Here is a 21,186-nt window from a genome sequence, read left to right on the forward strand (position 1 = left end):
TAAATATTTCCAAAAACGTATAGGTTTCAGATATAATCGAGAACGTTCAAAACTATAAAACGGTGGCAGGAAAATTTCCTGCACATAAACTACTGTGGCCAGCCAAATTTTTGGGTCAATTTCGAACGATCATAACTCCCTTAATATAATTAACTAGGAGAGCTTCAACCTATTAAAAGAAATATCTTTGAGTCTTCTTTCCAATGCAATTGGTTTCATCCAAATACAACGTCTAAGTAAGGAGTTATACTCGTTTTACTTCAGCCTATCAAAACATATTTTTAGGATCAACTTCAAACGACCATAACTCCTTGTACAGGAGGAACTGTGTGGCCTACTTTATATGAAATGAAATCCCTATGAATTATCCTTCCAACGATACCAATTTCACCCAAATCCGATATCGAAGCAAAGATTTATGGTCGATCTACTTTAGCTTATCAAAACAGTCCACCAAAGGACAGATTTGACATTATTTAAATTTTAAAGGCATTTTGGTCATTTTCTATTATATTATGGATGGGAATATGTGTATATATACATGTATATGAGTTCAAAATCTCATTTTCATCATCAATCATTGAGAAAGAACAAACCCTAGCCAAATTTGACCTTTAAATTACTTTTGATTCAACCGTAGAAATTCTAAAGTAATCTGATAACTATGTTTATCATCTCGAGAGCTTCGAACGACAACTATTATTTGTGAAAACAGGATTGCATAATCAAGAGGTGAATTATAAGGTATGAATATTGTTTGCCTTGTTCTTTTCCATATGTATATGTGTGATAGAGGATTATATGTATTGGTTGTTATTGAAAGGTGATGGAAATAGGGTTATGGATTATTTTGCATGGTTTGGTTATATTGAATTGTGGAAGGTGGATATGGTAATTGAGTTATGGAAGGTGGATATGGTGATATACTATTGAATTGATGATTATTTATGTCCATGGCTCAATTTGGTTTAATGGATTGGTTGGAAGGATAAATGAATCCAAACTTGATATTGGAGGATATTGTATGAATATGCATGGCATATGAATGTAATTGGAGTATAAGAGGGTTAAAGTGACCCTTTATGGTGTAATTAAGGCTTACTACTTAACCACTAGTTTGGTGAATTCAAATAATTGAATTGTGATGTTTGGTTGCTAATACTAGATTGCTATATATATTCATTGTAGATAAGTAATCCGATAAGACGGGAAGTCCATTTGGGACTAGTATTGAAGGTCGACAGTCAGGTATGTAAAGCATACTCTATACCATATCTTTGGCATGAAAGTGAACAATTGTTCTATTAAGAAAGTTTCCAAAGTTATTCAATAACATGTGATCCATAATGGTTTTGTATGATGTCCTACGTTACCAATGAACTTGTTTCCACCCTACAAGATGTCAAGACATTCCAATACTTACTTGTCTGCCAAATCTTACATGTTTATTGCACTAAAGAATGTCAGAATGTTTCCGGTTACTCAAACAAGATCCATGTGTTATTAATGACTCCAAAACATTTCATTAATATACCAATAAGTTCCTACTTCATTGTTATGGAATTGATGAATCCAAAATATTTTATTGATGTGCCAATGAGTTCTTACTTCATTTTTATTGCATTGATGGTCTATTTATATGTCTCTTATTGATGTATCATTGTTTCAAAGTATCAAAAATGCGGTGGCGACCTAAATAACAATCTCAAAGATTAATTGAACTAAGTGATGGAAGTTCTCTCTTATCGGGTGGTATCCCAGGGGCATAAGTCTATCATGGGTCGATCTCTATTTATGTGTTTATGGGTGGTATCCTAGGGGCATAAGCCTATCATGGGTCGATCCCAGTTGATATGTACTGGATGTAGCCTAATGGTCAAAGTACAGTACAGTAATGATTACAAAAATTATAAGAACGAAGGTAAAGTGATTGAATAAATACAATGTACAGGTTGTCACAAGTTCTAATAAGTGTGGTCCACTCCTATTACGATTTATTCACTTGTTTTTTATTTCTATTAAGCTCCTCTATCATATGTGTTATCTACAGCTTTACATACTCAGTACATATTTCGTACTGACGTCCCCCACAGAGGACCTGCATTTCATCCTGCAGGCACAGGTACCTCAGGTCATACATCGCACAAGTAGGAGCCAAGATATCCAGCTGCTTTTGGTGAGTTCCAGTTTGCTTTAGGACTTTCCGTGTCATATCCAGTCACTTTTGGTATTGTATAGAAGTTATTTATATGGCGGGGTGTGTCCCAACCTTAGTTAAACTCTGTGTATTGTCTAGAGGCTTTGTAGACCTAATGTACAGTCAAGGTGGTGTTTTGTTAATAGACGTGATGGCTCCAACGGCCAAGTATTGTATATATATATATATGTGTGTGTGTGCTCGAGCTTATACAGGTGATTATTTCCTTTTATATGCGACATGATGTTTTCTGAATTTTGGGTTGTCATAGAGGTATACATGGGAAGTATAAGGTTATGAGCTGGTTCTCTCGGGCCTCCTCGGTTACGGGTGTCAGTCCGCCCCAATAGGATTTGACGCGTGACAACCCCTTAGAGTACTAGTTTCGGCCATCAAAAACAACACAAGTATCACTAGTTTATAAGGTGTTTTAATATCAAGACAACAACAATTCAAAAAAAAAAAATGAACACATTGAACACAAGATTCGGATTCAATAAGAACAAATGATTCCAAGATACAAACACTAACATAATTACAAGAAAGGTAAAGATAGATAGATAGTTGTACATAGATTATTACAAAGATTAGGAACTAAAGAGTATATTAAACTCAAAAACACCTAATGAATGTATCAACAACAACACATTCTTACGGTGACCACCAAGGGAATCAACTCACCTCAAGATCCACCGTTTCCAAGCAAAGAACAATATTGGCTTCTCTAAACCCTAAACTATAATGGCTAATCCAAGCTTTAACTAAGAACTACACTAAGGTGGTGTACTCTCAATAGTGAGGATTCTCAACGTCTCATATTTTCATCATTAAACAAATAATATGAGAAGACCTAAAATGTCTTATTTATAGTGTATTATAAAAGAAGACAAAATGACTACACTACCCTTAATGATAGGGGCGGCCATGGAGTGCATTTTAGAAAAGTGAAGTGACCAAAATGTCCTCAATGAATATAACTCTAAAATCGTGAGCCATTAAGGGTCCAAAGCCATGAGTCCTCACGTCTTCAATGCTCCAAGCAATCTTTCACTCTCGGCCTTGATGTATGGTAGGCTCAATGGTAGGCTCAAAATGGGTCCTCCATGCATGATCTCGTATCCTCGAGGTGACCAAGTCTTGATCCTCTATGTGTTGGCCTCCAAAGATGTCATCAATATCTAAGATAGCCATTTGTCCCGTATTATTAGACCTCGAATCCAAACCTTGCAAAATCAAAGAGAGGACAAACAAATACAAACTTCTCATGTCATGAGGGTTAGGGTTAGCACAACAAATCATTTCAACATGCCAAGGTTGCACATATTTGCAATATAACCAAGGATCCTTTGAACGAAATATTAAAAACTCAATGAAAGATGTATGAAGGATTTGGTTATGGGATTCACCAAGAGTTACACTTTGCTTGTCGTGTAGAACAAGCAACAAGTTGGGTGCACCAACATCACCATTTCTACACTTGGCACCGAGGTCAAACGGGAAGAGTGTCCATAGGCACGAGTCTCAACAACACTCTATTTTCCTGTGGTCTCCACCCAAACTAAACTATATACTCTCTACAATAGCATATCATCCAAAGCGAATAGAGAGTAGAGAAGGTATCACTCAAGTCGACTTCTACTAAGGTGTCCTCATATGTGTACTCACTACTAGTTTCCCAATCATCACCATGAGTACTCTCAACAATAAAGTCACACAAAGTAGAAGGAGAAGTAGTTTCCAAGACTACACATTCTCTGCCCTTAAGAGTACTCTTATCTTCCAAGAAGAGATTTCCATCTTTAGAAGGAATATTGTCACACCATAGTGGGTTAGCATATAGGCTATAGCTTCCAAGGTAAGCTATACCATCATTTTCACCACTAGGTCTACTAGGAGTGTTTATATCATCTTCGACCAAGACATTATACCTAAAAAGAGCATGATTTATTTCACGGGTAGATTCGGAACAAACACGCCCATCACTCTCTAAAAGATAAATATCAAGTTTCAAAGAGATTTCAAGCAAAAGATTATCCCAAGAATAGCTCTCGGGTTTACTCCCATTTTGTTGACCAAGATTTTTAAATACTTCACTCACTTGAGTTCTATTAATCATATCACACATAACCTCAAGTGGCGGGCAAGTTTTACACATAAGTTGATCAACATCAAGTACACAAGATGATGTACTTTCGTTCAACATATTGGCTTCAACACTAGGTCGATATAAATTGCCCTTACAATAAAAGTCAATTTCGTCATCAATAGGATCAACTAGTGTATCCTCACTCACAACATGCACATCATCAACAAGTGGCAAAGAATTATTAGACTCACAAGTAAGCTACAACTCATACTTAAAGGGATACTAGCCATACAATTATCATTCACACGCGCCAAAATGCAAGAGTTAGCTATTTTACCTTGAAGATCTTGAGAAGATTCCTCTTTGCCATTGTGTGAAGGTCCTCTATAAGCTTGGGCAGCAAATTCTCTTCATTCTTGCTTTTCTTCACTTGCAGTGTTGGTACCAACACAAATGTCCCTAGAAATAGAAGGACAAACATCGTTAGCATGATTTTTAAGGTGGGCTCAGGGGCTGGGCGTGATTTTGGCCCAAAATCGACCGGGCTACCCCAAAAAGACTGGGGAGCGGCCTAAGGTGGGCCTTTGTGGTTTTTTGGGCAGTTTGGGTGGTCAAATGAGTAAAAATGCACAAACGATCATTTTTAGGCCAAATTGGTATGCTATAGCCTGCAGTTTTCAAGGTGGGTTTGGGGTCGGGCGTAATTTTAGCTAAAAATCAATCGGGCTGCCCTAAACAGGCTAGGGAGCGGCCTAGTATGGATCTTTATATTTTTTGAGGCGGTTTGGGTGATCAAACAAGCAAAACAGCGTGGACAGGCCATTTTTGGGCCAAATCAGTGCGCTATAGCCAACAGTTTTTAAGGTGGACTCAGGGGTCGATCGTGATTTTTGTCAAAAATCGACCGGGCTGCCCCAAATAGGCCAGAAAGTGGCCTAGTGTAGGCCTTTATGGGTTTTTGGGTGGTTTGGGTAGTCAAACGGTCAAACAGTGCTAACAGGTCATTTTTCGTGCCAAATCAGTGTGCTATAGTCCAAAATTTTTGGGGTGGGCCGAGGGTCGGGCGTTATTTTGGCCAAAATCGATCAGGCTACCCCAAACAGGCTAGGGAGCGCCTAGTGTGGGCCTTTGTAGTTTTTGGGGCGCTTTGGGTGGTAAAATGAGCAAAACGGCGTGAATAGGCCATTTTCTGGCCAAATCATTGTGCTATAACTCACGATTTTTGGGGTGGGCTCGGGGGTCGGGCTTGATTTGGGTCAAAAATCAATCGAACTGCTGCAAACAAGCTGAGGAGCAGCCTAGTGCGGGTCTTTACTATTTTTAGGGCGGATTGGGTGGTCAAACAAGTGAAACGGAGCTAACGGTCCTTCTTCGGGTCAAATCGATGTGCTATAGCCCACAGTATTTGGGGTGGACCCGGTATCGGGCGTGATTTTAGCTAAAAATTGATCGGGCTGCCCCAAATAGGCTGGGGTGCAGCCTAGTGTGGGCCATTGTATTTTTTTGGGCAGTTTGGGTGGTCAAACGGGAAAAACAGCACGAACGGGATATTTTCGAGCGAAATCGATGTGCTATGGCCCACAGTTTTTTGGGTGAGCCTGGGGGTCGAGCGTGATTTTTGCCCAAAATTGATCGGGCTTCCCCAAACAGGTTGGAGAGCGAACTAGTATGGGCCTTTGTGGTTTTTGAGGAGGTTTGAGTGGTCAAACAGGCAAAATGGTGCGAATGGGACATTTACGGGACAAATCGGTGTGCTATGGCCCATGTTTTTTGGGGAGGACCTCGGGGCTAGGTGTTATTTTGGCAAAATATCAATCGGGCTGCCCCAAACAGGCTGGGGAGCGGTCTAATGTGGGACTTTGTGGTTTTTTTGGCGGTTTGGGTGGTCAAACGGACGAAACGGTGTGAACGGGCCATTTTCAGGCCAAATTAGTGTGCTACAGCCCACAATTTTTTAGATGGGACCGGGGGCCGGGCATGATTTTTGCCAAAAATCAATTGGGCAGCCCTAAATTGGCTGGGGAAAGGGCTAGTGTAGGCCTTTGTGGTTTTTTGGGTGGTCAAAAGGGCAAAACAGACTAAACGGGATGAATCGGTGTGATAGCCCATATTCTTTGGGGTGGGCCCAAGGATCGGGCATTATTTTGGCCAAAAATTGATCGGGCATCCCCAAACAAGCTGAGGAGCGGCCTAGTGTGGGCTTTTGTGTTTTTTTGAGCTATTTGGGTGGTCAAATGGGCAAAACAGCTTGAACAGGCCATTTTCGATCAGAATCGGTGTGCTATAGCCCATGGTCTTTGGGGTGGGCCCGAGGGCGGGCATGATTTTGGCAAAAAATCAATCATGCTATCTCAAACAGGCTGGGGAGCGGCCTATTGTGGACCTTTGTGGTTTTTTGGACGATTTGGGTAGTCAAACGGGCAAAACGGTGCAAACGAAATGTTTTTGGGGATATATCGGTGTGTTATAGCCCACGATTTTCAGCATGGGCCCTGATGTCGGGCGTGATTTCGGTCAAAAATCAATCGGGCTGCCCCAAATAGGCTGGGGAGCGGCCTAGTGTGGGCCTTTGTATTCTTTTGGGCGGTTTGGGTAGTCAAACAGGCGAAATAGCAAGAACAGATCATTTTCGAGCCAAATTGGTGTGCTATAGCCCACGGTTTTTGGGGTCTGCCCCCAGATCAGGTGTGATTTTGGTCAAAAATCGATCAAGCTACCCCAAACAAGCTGGAGAGTGGCCTAGTGCAGGCCTTTGTGGTTTTTCGGGAGGTTCTGGTGGTCAAATGAGTAAAACAGCGTGAACGGGCCATTTTTGGGTCAAATTAGTGTGCTATAGCCCACTTTTTTGGGGTGAGTTCGGGGGTCGATCATGATTTTGGCCAAAATCGACCGGGCTTCCCCAAATAGGTAGGAAAACGGCCTAATGTAGGCCTTTGTGGTTTTTTTGGCAGTTTGGGTGGTCAAACTAGCAAAATAGGCGAATGGGGTTTTTAGGGTGGGCCCGGGATTCGGGCGTGATTTTTTTCAAAAATCATCTGGGCTGCCCTAAATAGGCTGAGGAGCGGCCTAGTATGGGCCTTTGTTGATTTTTGGGCTGTTTAGGTGGTCAAACGTGTGAAACGACACGAACAGGTCATTTTTGGGCCAAATAGGCATGCTATAGCCCGCGGTTTTTGGGGAGAACCCGTGGGCTGGGCGTGATTTTGGCCAAAAATCAATCGGGCTGCCCCAAATCGGCTGGGGAGCGGCCTAGTGTAGGCTTTTGTGGTGTTTTGGGCGATTTGGGTGGTCAAAATATTGAATCGGTGCGAACAGACTATTTTTGGGCTAAATCGATGTTCTATAGCCCACGGTTTTAGAGGTGGGCCCAGGGGCCGGCCAATATTTAAGCTAAACATTGATTGGGCTGGCCCAAACAGGCTGGGGAGCGGCCTAGTATGGGCCATTGTGGTTTTTTAGCCGGTTTGTGTGACCAAATGGGCAAAACGGCGGAACGGGTCATTTTTTTATCCAAATCGATGTACTATAGCCCAAGATTTTTAGGGTTGACCCAGGGACCGAGCGTGATTTTGGCAAAAAATCGACCGAGCTGCCCCAAACTGGATGGGGAGTAGTCTAGTGTGGGCCTTTCTGATTTTTTTGGGTGGTCAAACGGGCGAAACGACGCGAACTGGGTATTTTTGGGCCAAACTAGTGTGCTATAGCCCACTGTTTTTGTGGTGGGCCCAGGGGCCGGGCATAATTTTGGCCAAAAATAGATTCAGCTGCCCCAAACAAGTTGGGGAGAATCTTAGTGTGGGCCTTTAGGGTTTTTGGGCACTTTAGGTGGTCAAGCGGGCAAAACGGCGCGAACGGGCTATTTTTGGACCAAATCATTGTGCTATAACCCACGGTTTTCGTGGAGTTAGGCCCGGGGCCCGGGCGTGATTATTGCCAAAAATTGACTGGGCTGCCCCAAATAGGGGAATGGCCTAATGTAGGCCTTTGTAGTTTTTTGGGCGGTTTGAGTGATCAAATGGGCGAAACGGCGGGAATGGGCCATTTTGGGCCTAATCGGTATGCTATAGCCCGCGGTATTAGGGGTTGGCCAAGGAGCCGAGCGTGATTTTGGTCAAAAATTGATCGAGCTGTCCCAAATAGACTGTGGAGCAGCCTAGTGTGGGCCTTTGTGTTTTTTTGGGCAGTTTGGGTGGTCAAACGGGCGAAACAGCGCGAACGGGCCATTTTCAGGCTAAATTGGTGTACTATAGCTTACGATTTTAGGGGTGGACCCAGAGGTCATGCGTGATTTAGATAAAAAATCAATCGGGCTACCCCAAACAGGCTGGGGAGTGTCCTAGTGCGGGCCTTTGTAGTTTTTTGGGTGGTTTGGTTGGTCACACGAGTAAAACAGCGTGAACAAGAAATTTTCAAGCCAAATTAGTGTGCTATAGGCCACGATTTTTGGGTGGGTCGGGGGTCGGGCGTGATTTTTGCCAAAAATCGATCGGGCGGCCCCAAACAGGCTGGGGAGCGGCATAGTGTGGGCCTTTGTGGTTTTGGGGTGGTTTGGGTGGTCAAACGTGCGAAACGATACGAACGGATCATTTTCGAGTCAAATTGGTGTGCTATAGCCCACAGTTTTTGGGGTGGGCTCGGGGGTCGAGCGTGATTTTGGCCAAAAATATATCGGGCTACCTCTAACTGGCTGAGAAGCGGCCTAGTGTGGGCCTTTATGGGTTTTTGGGTGGTTTGGTTGGCCAAACGGGCGAAACGGCGCAATGGGCTAATTTCAGGCAAAATCGGTGTGCTATAGGCCACGGTTTTTGGGGTGGGTCGGGGGTCGAGTGTGATTTTTACCAAAAATCGATTGGGCTGCCACAAACAGGCTAGGGAGCGGCCTAGTATGGGCCTTTATGGTTTTTTGGGCGGTTTAGGAGGTCAAAAGGGTGAAACGACGCAAACTAGCCCTTTTTTAGCCAAATTTGTATGCTATAGCCCACGGTTTTTGGGGTGGGCCCGAGGGCCGAGCATGATTTTGGCCAAAAAATTAATCGGGCTACCCCAAACAGGCTGGGGAACGGCCTAGTAGAGGCCTTTGTAGGTTTTTGGGTGGTCAAACGGGCGAAACGATGCAAATAGCCGTTCTTGGGCAAAATAGGGGTGCTGTAACCCGCGATTTTTGGGGTGGGACCGGTGTCAGGTATTATTTTTATCAAAAATTGACAGGGCTGCCTTAAACAAGCTGGGGAGTGGCCTAATGTGCGCTTTTGTAGTTTTTTGGGCAGTTTGGGTTGTCAAATGGGCGAAACGGGGCGAACGAGCCATTTTCGAGCCAAATCGGTGAGCTATAGCCCACGGTTTTTAGGGTGGGTCCGGGGTCCGGGTGCGATTTTGGCCAACAGTCAATCGGGTTTCCCCAAATAGGCTAGGGAGAGGCCTAGTGTGGGCCTTTTTGATTTTTTGGGTGGTCAAACGGTGAAACGACGTGAACGAGCCGAATTGGTGTGCAATAGCCCACGGTCTTTAGGGTGGGCCTAGGAGTTGGGCATTATTTTGGCCAAAAATCGATCGGGCTGCCCCAAACAGGCTGGGGGAGCGGCCTAGTATGTGCCTTTGTGGTTGTTTAGGCGATTTGGGTGGTCAAACGAGCGAAACGGAGTGAACGGGCCATTTTTGGGCAAAATCGGTGTGCTATAGCCCATGGTCTTTGGGGTGGCCCCGGGGGTCGGGCATGATTTTGGCCAAACATCGATCGGGCTGCCCTAAACAGGCTGTGGAGCGACCTAGTGTGGGTTTTTATGGTTTTTTGGATGATTTGGGTAGTCAACGGGCAAAACGGCATGAACGGGCCATTTTTGGGCTAAATCGATGTGTTATTGCCCACGGTTTTCAGGGTGGGCTCGGGATCGAGCGTGATTTTAGCCAAAAATCGATCTGACTGCTCCAAATAGTCTAGGAAACAGCCTAGTGTAGGCCTTTATGGTTTTTGGGCAGTTTCGAAGGTACAACAGGCAAAACGGCACGAACAGATTATTTTTGGGCCAAATCATTGTGCTATAGCCCACGGTTTTTTGGGTGTGCCCGAGGGTCAGGCGTGATTTTGGCCAAAAATGGATCGTGATGTCCTAAGCAGTCTAGGGAGCGGCCTAGTGCGGGCCTTTGTGGTTTTTTGGGCTGTTTAGGTGGTCAAACGAGCGGAACAACGCGAACGGGACATTTTCGGGCCTAATTAGTGTGCTATAGTCCATGATTTTTGGGTTTGGCCTAGGGGCCGGACGTGATTTTGGCCAAAAATTGACTGGGCTTCTCCAAATAGGCTGGGGAACGGCCTAGTGTGAGCCTTTGTGGTTTTTTGGACGGTTTGGGTAGTCAAACGGATAAAATGGGCAAATAGGCCAAATCGGTGTGATATAGCCCACGGTTTTTGGGGTGGACCTGGGGGTCAGGCGTGATTTTTTCCAAAAATCAACCGGACTGCCCTAAACAGGATAAGGAGTGGGCCTAGTGTGGGCCTTTGTGGTTGGGGATTTTTAGGCCAAAAGGCGCAAATAGGCCATTTTTAGACCAAATCAGTGTGCTATAGCCCATGATTTCAGGGGTGGGCCCTGAGCGTGAGCATGTTTTGGGCCAAAAATCGATCGAGGCTCCCAGGCAGGCTGAGGAGCGGGGGAGGGTGGGTCGTCAGCGTTGGCGGGGCCATTTGGGTGTTCAAACGTGCGAACAATACGAACGGGCCGTTTTCAGGCCATATGTGGGATGGTTAGCCCACGGTTGTCTGGGTGGGTCCGGGGTCCGGGCGCGGTTTGGGCTGAATATCGACCGGCAGCCCCCCAGCCATGTGTGGAGCAATTGAGGGTGGCCTGACAGGATCGACAGAGCCGTTTGAGTGGTCAAACGTGCGAAACGGCGCAAACGGACTATTTTCTTCAAGCCAAGCCAACCAACTGTGCAGTGTGGCTAAGATTTTTGCTCATTTACTCGGCCCTGATGTGCTGCCTTGGCATGTTTTTGGCTTATTCAAGACAAAGCGGATACCACCACTTCCAAATTATCTTGTGGGAAGTAGCTGAAGAGCACACAAGTTGGCTTAAAACTGCAATAGCACAAAAGAGAGGTATAACACCTACTATGATTTTAGCACTAAAAATGGCAATGGTGAGAGAGCAACAACCATAATGTAAGTTTTAACTAAATACTCAAATGGCAAGCCAATAAGCATCCTCTCTATCATAGAAGTTCATATAGAATTCAACATACAGGTGTTCTTGAAAGCATATTTCCCTTAGGTCTGCAAACTAATACATTACATCTTGAAACAGCTTGAGAGAGTGAGCACGATGGAGTCAACAATGAGAGTGTTAAAAGTGAATTTACTGTACAGGCTTCTGTACATACCAAAAAAACAAACAATCGAATGGACTAAATCCCTGGGAAATATACTGTCTAGGGTCGAAACCTAATTGCTCGGGCCTGCATCACCACGGCCTAATGAATAGTTATTCAAATGGTCGATGGTTAAGTCTAAATGCCCTACGTTTCCAAACCAGATTTTATTCATCATCCAGTTCCACAAGCTGTGCACGTCTCTCAGCTGCCTTCTTCCGCACAAAGAAACCCCACCTCATTGCAGCCTTAATTTTCAGCCAACCCACAACAGCTTTTCCTGGTCGTGCGCGGTCCTCATCATAACCAAAACTAGGAGATGGTGAAGGCATGAAAGATGGGAAACCATATCCATCTTCAGGCACATTGACGGAGGCATGGCCTCCCATACTGAAAAGTCTCAGCAAATGTTGCATATCATCATTCTCGAGAATTTCATTGCTTCTCATTCGAATTTCCTCCTCAGACAAGAATTCATCAACTCCCTTGTCCCTGTTGTGCGACCAGTCATCAAAAGGATTGAGATTGCTTTGTGGGAGAGAGGTAATTGTCTGAAATGAAGATGATTGTGGAGGACCAAGAGCCAGGCCAACATTGTTGTCATATCTCGTACTCTGGAGCTGATGACTGCTGGTTATTTGCTGCTGAGGCGCAAATGGAGTGCTCTCAAACTGTGAGCGGGAATTAGAATTCAACATAGGACTTTGGGTAGGCATCCTAGCAACCATGTTGTCATTATAACCTGAACCTGTTACACCAAAGTAAAAGATGGTGGCATTATGACAATTGTAGTGCAGAGGATAAGTTTGGAAAAAATGACAGTGCTTAACCACAAAAGATCTTCAAGAGTCGAAGAAACCTAACTACAGACATGATAGGGCCACAATCCACAAATCATATCTCCCCCACCCCTGCTCCTTTCCGTTTTGTCCTCCAAAATATTACCTAATCTTTCAGTTCCTTTTTTTAGTCTTCTGATCACAAATTATGGAACTCCATTTTTACTTCTTCGGCAAATTCTTCTACACGTTTACTGACAATCCTACATATGCCAAAAGACATAAATAATAACATAACATCCTCCTTTTGGGAAAAAAGAAGGCAGCCAGTGCACTCCCGCCATGCGCGAGGGTCTGGGGAAGGGCCTCTTTTGCTTGTGAAGGTGCACAGTGTAATGTTATTCGCAGATGACATGGTACTGGTTGACAAGATGCGTGTTGGAGTTAATAATACGATGGAGTGTGGAGAGAGACCCAAGAGTCTAAAGGTTTCACATTAAGCAAGACTAAAACAGAGTTCATGGAATATAAGTTCAGTGACGTAACGCCTGAGGTGGAGAAGTGGAGATTAAAGAAGCTTCAAGTATATATTGGGTCCATAATCCAAGAAGATAGGGAGATTGATGATGACATCACATGTCATATTGGAGACAGGATGGGTGAAGTGGAGGCTCACATCTGGTGTAATGTGCGATAAAAATGTATCGTCAAGGCTTAAAATTAAGTTTTACACTGTGGTGATTAGACCAACACTGCTATATGGGGCAGAGTGCTAGCCAGTCATGAACGCCCACATTCAGAAAAACGAAGCTAGCGGAGATGAGAACGCTCAACTGGATGTGTGGGCATATTTGAAGAGTTACGATTATGAACTAAGTTATATGGGGCAAGGTGGGGGTGGCATTTCACTAATCTGAGATGGTTCAGGACTGTATATAGGAGGTGCGAGGACACGCCCACATGAAAGTGCGAGAGGTTGGCTGCAGCAGGAGGTAGGAGACGTTGCCTGCAGAATAACTGGAGGAGATGATTAGACACAACTTCATCTGACTAAGACATGACATTATATAGGAAGGTATGGAAGTCGAGGATTAGGATAAAAGATGAATAGGTAGTTGAGTCCTGAGTGTTTTCATTTTCTGTGGAAGGGGGAGTGGGCAAGTCCACTTGTCCTCTTAGCAGTATCATTATTCAGGTATCGCGTGGTTCCATATTCATTTGATGAGTATAAACTCCTGCCAAAAGTACCATATAAATTTCTAATCTATGACGAGACCTCACAACAATATTTCCTCATTACATGTTCACAATCCATTAGACAATTTTTCTCGAGTCTATAATCCATTACCACAACTCTGCAACCTTCCAAAGTCACCACACATTCTCAATTAAGAAAAAAACCATTTGCACAAATGCTATAGACAAAAGTAGCTTCTACGCAAAAACAAATGAAAATGAGGGGAGTAGTCAAAGTACAAAAGTCACTCATGGTATGCATAGCAGACAAACTAGAGCCAAGCATACCATCAATGACTAATGGACTAGATAGACCAGCCAAATAAATTAAACAAACAGGAATTATTTGAAAGAAAAACAACAGCAACATACTCGGTATTCCCACACATTGGGGTGGGGTCCGGGAGGGTAGAGCCTACGCAGTCCGTACCACTACATTAGAGACGAGGTAGAGAGGTGGTTTCCGATAGACCCTCAACTCAAGACATTTGAAAAACAAAACAAAAAAGAGACGAGGTATAAAAAAAAAAAAAAAAGAAAAGAGAATCGTTCCTTGACTAGTGGTATAAAATTACCTCCAATTAGCAAGTTGGGATCCATAGAAGATTGCTCAGATTGAACTGGAACAGGATGTCGTGACTGCGGAAGCTGATTAACCAAGGTGTTAGGGTAATCCACTGGCCCAACAGGAAGCTCGTTCCTAGAAGAGCTTGGATTTTGATTTTGCTTAATGTTCAGAAATGACTTGCCGTCATATTCAACGACTTGATTCCAATTATCATACGCTTTCTTGACCAAAGAATCTACGTATACCTACAAGAACATTTGAAGTTCGTAAGAGCTGGCACGTTCTTTATCAAAAGGTAAACACCACAACTATATAAATACACTTCAAATTCGACTGCAATTCCAGATTTTGAAAAAGTCAGTTGAAGGAACAGGCTTATTATAGCTTAGAGTTAACACGATATGCAAGAAGCCCAGTACTATCAACCCCAAATAAAACTCAAAAAGCAAAGAATCAGTGTAATATATAAAAATGAATAAACAACCTTCTGGCTGTCTGAAAGTGAATCTGCCGAATAGTATTGTTCACCAGCTATAAGGCCATTCAGCTCATAAATATTGTTGAAAACAACACCCACATTTCTCGAATCATCAGAATAATAGACATAAAGCTTCCCACTCAAGACACAGGTCTTTGCATGCTCTATTAGAGCTTCCCACATCTTGTTTGACATACCGCTTCCAAGGATCTGCAGAAATACAAGTCATATTGAAGACGAAGTAAAACAAAATGTTAAAAGTTCAGAAACTTTTTTTTTTTCATTTTCCTTTTGATATCCCACTATACACTCACATTTCTTAGTTTCTGCGGGTCTCTAACCACAAGCCTAAGGAAGTCTTCAACAGTAAATACACCAGCCTTATTTAGCCTCTTGTGGAAAGAACCATCCTTGCCAATCTTCTCCAATCTCCAGACATCATCATTTAGAGCTGGCGGATAATGTTTCTTGTACACTACAGAGTAAGAAATTCAGAAATAGTCAATAACTGTTGGAATAGAGAAAAGTAACAACAAAAAAGTTTAGATTAATCATCCTACATTCTCCACGGTGATCTTTAACAGTGAAAGCCTCAGTCTTTGCTTCACGTATGCGTACTCCTTCACAATACCCAGAAGCAACTTTCATGCCAAGTCTAAACTTCCTGCTCCTTATCCAACTAGAATTATCTGTAAATGTCAGATCCCCCAAAGTTCCAACACCTTCCTTAAGTGTAATTTGCAAGTCACCAGTTAAAAGAGGTCTCTTTCCTTCACGCTCTTTAACAACATGGCTGTCAAATTCTTCTTGTGTCCATCCTTCATCATCTTCATTGTTGAAATCACCTTCTAGCACAACAACATCCAGTTTTATACATGATTCGGGCCCAATAGTCACAAGATGGCCAGTATTTGCATCAAGTAAGACAACATGGATAGCAGCACCATGCTCCCCTTCTACTTTGCCTCCAGTGAACAGAGGCAAAGATAGCCTAGACCTAAACTGAAGCTGCAAGTTTCTTCCATCAGGCCCTTCAATTCTCTTAGGAGATGACCTGAAACCCAAAGATTTTAGGATGGCATCTACTAAAAGCTACATTGCATATTCAGTTAAACATAGATAAATCTAATTTTATACATACTTTTTTCTTAGGACAAGGTTGCTATACATTCTGTTTTAATAGCATATCAGAAATGCTTAAAATTTCTTAAATTTCCCTTGATACGCTTAAGATTCACCAAGCAACCTCAATCACATATAGTACATGGGGCTCCAGGGATAGGTTCAGATAGTAGTACAACTTAAGTTGCTCGACTCAGGTACGGGTATCCGACGCGGATGCAAAACTGAGGTTCGGATTCGGCAAAATCTAAATTTTAAGATTGCGGGGAACGGATCCAAGTATGGATACGGGTTCTGAGATTCAACTAAAATTCTAAATTATGAAATAGAGCTATAAAGACATTCAAAATTTTGAAAGACCTTCTAGGTCGACTTCCTTAAGACCCCATTCTTCTTCTTTCAAGCTCTCCGGTTCTTCCCTCAAAAAAGAAAAAGAAAGTAATTCACGGCCTTTTACTAACTCTCCTTACAGATTAAAGCTACTGTCCATCAGAAGTCGGAACAAAATTCTTAGTTTATCCCAATTCAGCCTAAAATATGAAGCAACAAATATTGACCAAGACGAAAAGCTAAAAAGGAGACAACAGGATTATATTATCGAAGTTATGTGATTTCCCTTGTCTTACATCTAATTTATCTTTTACTTTAAGAAATCTAAATCTCAATTTTCCCCCAACTTTGTCCACTGTCTCTGGTCAAAGTATCCAATGTCGGTTGACCGAATCCCACATGTATCCCGCACCTGCACCTGTCTCGTGTGGACACACGTGCGGCAGCAAAAGTGAAGAGTCCATGCAACTTAAGAGTACCACAACAACAACAACAACATACCCAGTGTATTCCCACATAGTGGGGTCTGGGGAGGGTAGAGTGTACACAGTCCGTACCACTACCTCAGATGTGAGGTAGAGAAGTTGTTTCGGATAGATCCTCGGCTGGAAAAAGATGTAATAAAGCTACAATAGACAACAAGGAGTAACACATCAACCGATAACAACAGAACAACACTATCACAAAATAACACTACCAACAATCTTACCCGAATCAACATATTGGAATCTAAGAGCAAGAAACTACAAGCGTACCCTACTACTGGAAAGGCCAACACTCCTACGTACCAGCACGTCCTCCTAACCCTCCCCCTTAATTTGCATCTGTCACACCTTCCTATCTAATAAGGTCAAACAGGTCCAACTCCGCCAAACAGAAATAATTTGTTTAATGCCCTTCAAAATCCATGAAACATGCACAACTAGGAAAGAACACATAACTTATCTATTATTGTAGCACATAGTTGGAATATTCTTCTTCTTTAAATTAGAAAATAAGCATCACTCCGCGTTCACGAAAAGAATCACAACATAGTGCATACTGCAGCTGAACTATGGCACAACATAGTGCACACTGCCGCTGAACTATTAAAGAAAAATGTACTACGCGATGGCCAAAGAGTGAACTAACTTATTTAGAGGTTGTCTGGGTTGGCTTATTTTTAAGTGCTTCTGGATTTTAAGCACTTTCTAAATTTTTGGAGGTGTTTGACAAAGACAAAAAGTGTTTTTAAGCACTTTACTTCAAGTTTAGAAGGTACAAAAAAAAAAAAGCCAAAAGCAAGCTGATACCTACTTTTGGCTTTTGGCTTTTAGCTTTTAAGTCACTTAAAAAAAGTCCATCCAAACACCCCCTTGGGAACCTTGAAATTCTACAAGCACACATAATTCTTTTTGTTTTTGAAATTTTTTGATAAATCAATAACATGAACTAGATAGATCCTAGAAGGGTAATCTCCCGATTCTTCGTCGATTTCTAATTCATCGACTAATCTTTTTTATGACCTGCAATTGATGAATTTGAACCAACAGTGAATCAGATTCAAGGATCTAACGATATTTTGGTTTCAATAAGTTGCTAGAGGTGGGTGATGTGTGGGGTTATGGTGGTGGAAGAGAGAAATGAGAATAGTTTAGAGTGGGGAAAGAAGATGAGGAACGAGAATGGGGGAATGGATTTGAGTTCTTAAAAGAAAAATAATGGCCTGGCATATTATCTCATGCAGATAGCGATCGAGGACCACACAGGGTGGTCAAAAGGGTTTAAACACTAGTTCTGAACACGTAGTTGCCTTAAAAAAAAACCCGATGAAGCTGGTGGCCGGGAACACAATCTAGTGCAACTCCATAGTGTCTATTTGGCTATTCTAATTTTTTAAAAATTAAAAAGGTAAGTTCTCTCATCTAGAAGCATAAAAATGCAAAAACTTTTCCAAATAGTGTCCATAAGAAAACCATGACTTAGATACAAAACAAAATAGTTCATAGCCTAACCTTCCAGCAATTCTGGCAGGGCCTAATTTAGCCAATGCTCGTTCCACCTCTTCACTAACCTGTTCAATTCAAATGGAGAAAATCCAATAAGAAGCCTAGACATCAAATAACTGAAATCACAAACGATAATTCTCACAGCATGTTAGATTATTGGATATTGTACAAATACATGTGTGTGTCTTTATGTAGTTATATGCGAAGGGCCATTCATCTTCTCACTCTAATAGCATAATCAACTATAAAACAGCAACATAAACAGTGTATTCCCACAAGTGGGGGTCTAAGGAGGGTAGAGTGTGCGCAGACCTTACCCCTACCTTGTGGAGATAGAGATTAGATGAGTTGCTTTGTAAAGGCCCTCAGCTCAAGTAAAGCATAACAAAGCAGTTTGAAAAGGAGAATACAAATATTAGATAACACATGGCAACTAAGTCGTACCAAATAATAGAGAAAGCGTACGTAACATAAAATAAAGAATACAACAGGTACAATTTCAAAAATAAAGGAGAGAACAAAGTTAGCTTTTTGAGTTCAAGGAAGATAACTCAACCAAATATCTACAACCGGTCAAGGTGAATTCCCAAGTACAAGTTCCACATAAAAAGAAAAAGTGCAAAACATTAGGAGCTAACAAAAAAGCAGTGCAGACCTCCAAAACAGACTTGCTTTTACATAGATGATAAACTTACTGTGAAGACATCTTTTCTAGCAGGATCAACCAACTGAATATAATGAAAAGAATTACTACTACAACATTAAACATATTTCAGGAGAGAGAGATAACAGGAAAAAGCCCAAATCATAATGCCATATATCTTACAACTCTCCGAAGAATCGGTTCCAACGATGAGCAGAGCTTTTGAAGACTATCCACCTTGAGAGCTTCCACAATTACACTGCATAAAGTATCATTTCAGAGTTGATGACCAGGTAAACATCTGTAAATATGATGACACACCACAAATAAATAATGACAACAAAGCCCCCCCCCCCCCCCCCAACAAAAAAAAAAATCGAAGAAGAAACCCCAAAAAGACAAGTAACACAGCAGAAAGAGAATTGTTAAAATCTCGAGATACCCAATACATGTTGCCTGTTGGTATATCGTTTCCTAGATACTAACGGATGCACACTGAGCAAACTGTTTTTTAAGAAACTTATCACAATGTGACTCAACTGGCATAAATTTCAAACATGGACAAATCAAAGCTTTAGAAGGAATTCAATAGATACGTAAAAAATTATACTAAATACATACAATGATATAGCCATCGGAATCCACAACTGAGGGATCAAGCAAATATGTCAAAAAAAGAATTCCACAATCTTACAACAACGAAAAGTTGGATTTCAAGAGAAGCAACTGAACTAATACTCTGACTAGTTTCTAACTTTTACTTCAACAGGATTAACCTTTCAGCAATTACAATGATAAATCAGCCAAACAGTAAAAATGACATTTCGTTTTCTGCATAAAATCCAAAGCAATAAATTTAGAAGCAATGGTATTACCACTGTTTCACACCACAGATTCACATTAAAGTGACTAAAAATGACAGCAGCCCCGAAACTCACCCTTCAGCAAAAACAACAAAAACATACAGAGTGTAATCCCACCAGTGCGATCTGAACAGGGTAGTGTGTACGCATACCTTACCCTTACACAGTAGAGAGGCTGTTTCTATAGAACGCCAGCTCAATTAAAAACAATAAAAAAAACTCACCCTTCATATACCAAAATTAACAAAAAAAATATCATTTAAAATTCAAGAAAATTACACAGCTTTACCTAGCTAAAGCAGGTCTTTTACGCTCAGGCTGCTGCTGGTCATCATCACCACCACCCTCCAAGCTCCTCTTCATAGATTTAGTCCTCTCCATATACCTAGTGTGCATTTAGGCAAATACCTTTTTTCCCACAAAAGAAACAACAATCAACAAAACAATCCACAGATCTTTAACTACCATTCATGAAAACTTTCCACAACACCCTAATTCACAAATATCAAGATCCCACACACCAAAATCCTAATTTATTTACTCAAGAACATTCACATATATACATAAAGAACATAACTTTACAAGTGGGATTTTCACTGTATGTATACAAAAGTCACCTGATTGATAATTCAAGAAAATTTCCTACAACACCCTAATACACAAAAATCAAGATCCACTCCTCACGCCACCCCCCCCCCCACCCCCACCCCCACCCCCACCACCACTAAAACTCTAATTTATTTACACAAAACATCAACATATACACATAAAGAACACAACTTTACAAGTTGGGTTTTCACTAAATTTATTTAAAAGTCACCTGATTGGTAATTCTTGAAACTTTAATTGAACCCTAATTTATTTACACAAAAATATCAACGTATATACATAAAGAACACAACTTTACAAGTGGGGTTTTCACTATAAGTATCTAAAAGTCACCTGATTTGGTAATTCTTGAAATTTTAGTTGAACCCCTCTTGAGATTTCACTGGTTTTCAAGAACTGAACAGAGTGTTTATTAGTTCTAACAGTTTGTGTTTTTGCCCTTTTGAGTTGCGTTTTGGGTGGGTGGGTGAAGTACCCTTACGGGGATGAGGGGGTTGTAATAAGTGGGTCCCACTTAGAAGACTATTCAGAGTTTAAGGTCTTTTTGGTTTTTGCTTTATGGCTGGCTGCCTTTACTTTGGATAGAATGGTAAACAGACCAATTAGCTGAATCAGAATTGAGGAAATCTAGACCTTCATTTTTTGTGATCTGATGTCAGCATAATTTTAGGTGATGTCATCTTTTGTCGTTTTCTGAAAGTTTTTATTATATTTTTTCCTTTTTTTCATACCTATGGAAGGTTAAAAATGGGATAAGATTAGATTTATTTGGATGATAAGTAAGGTTTTTTTGTGTTCGAATTTTCAATATAATGTACTGTCACTTTTGGTAGAAAGTATTTTACTGATTTCGGAGCAAATATGGTATCGAATTGGATAAAGTTGAAACAGCTAATCTAACGAATAGTTAAATCATTGACTT

The 21,186-nt window shown here is 41.6% G+C and overlaps 1 protein-coding gene across 1 annotated transcript; it reads right to left on the reverse strand.

Annotated features, from left to right (window-relative positions):
• Positions 1-11,466: 11,466 nt before the first annotated feature.
• On the reverse strand, positions 11,467-20,859 carry LOC107877505 (calmodulin-binding protein 60 B). Its single transcript, XM_016724164.2, has 9 exons — positions 20,598-20,859; positions 19,945-20,063; positions 18,976-19,051; positions 18,156-18,214; positions 15,270-15,763; positions 15,024-15,184; positions 14,716-14,919; positions 14,239-14,476; positions 11,467-12,396 (listed from the first exon to the last, which is right to left on the reverse strand). The coding sequence occupies exons 2-9, from the start codon at positions 20,049-20,051 to the stop codon at positions 11,816-11,818; spliced, it is 1,920 nt and encodes a 639-aa protein (XP_016579650.1). The 5' UTR covers positions 20,052-20,063; positions 20,598-20,859; the 3' UTR covers positions 11,467-11,815.
• Between the last annotated feature and the right edge of the window lie 327 nt (positions 20,860-21,186).

The sequence above is a fragment of the Capsicum annuum genome, chromosome 7 (assembly GCF_002878395.1).
Source record: "Capsicum annuum cultivar UCD-10X-F1 chromosome 7, UCD10Xv1.1, whole genome shotgun sequence".
In the NCBI taxonomy this organism is placed as follows: Eukaryota; Viridiplantae; Streptophyta; class Magnoliopsida; order Solanales; family Solanaceae; genus Capsicum; species Capsicum annuum.

Excerpts from the sequence above, each read along its gene's own strand:
- LOC107877505 (XM_016724164.2), bottom strand. The coding sequence starts at position 20,051 with ATGCACACTAGGTATATGGAGAGGACTAAATCTATGAAGAGGAGCTTG. Across the intron at positions 19,052-19,944 it reads AAAAGACCTGCTTTAGCTAG|TGTAATTGTGGAAGCTCTCA; the intron begins GTAAAGCTGTGT and ends TACTTTATGCAG. Across the intron at positions 14,477-14,715 it reads CACTTTCAGACAGCCAGAAG|GTATACGTAGATTCTTTGGT; the intron begins GTTGTTTATTCA and ends ATGTTCTTGTAG.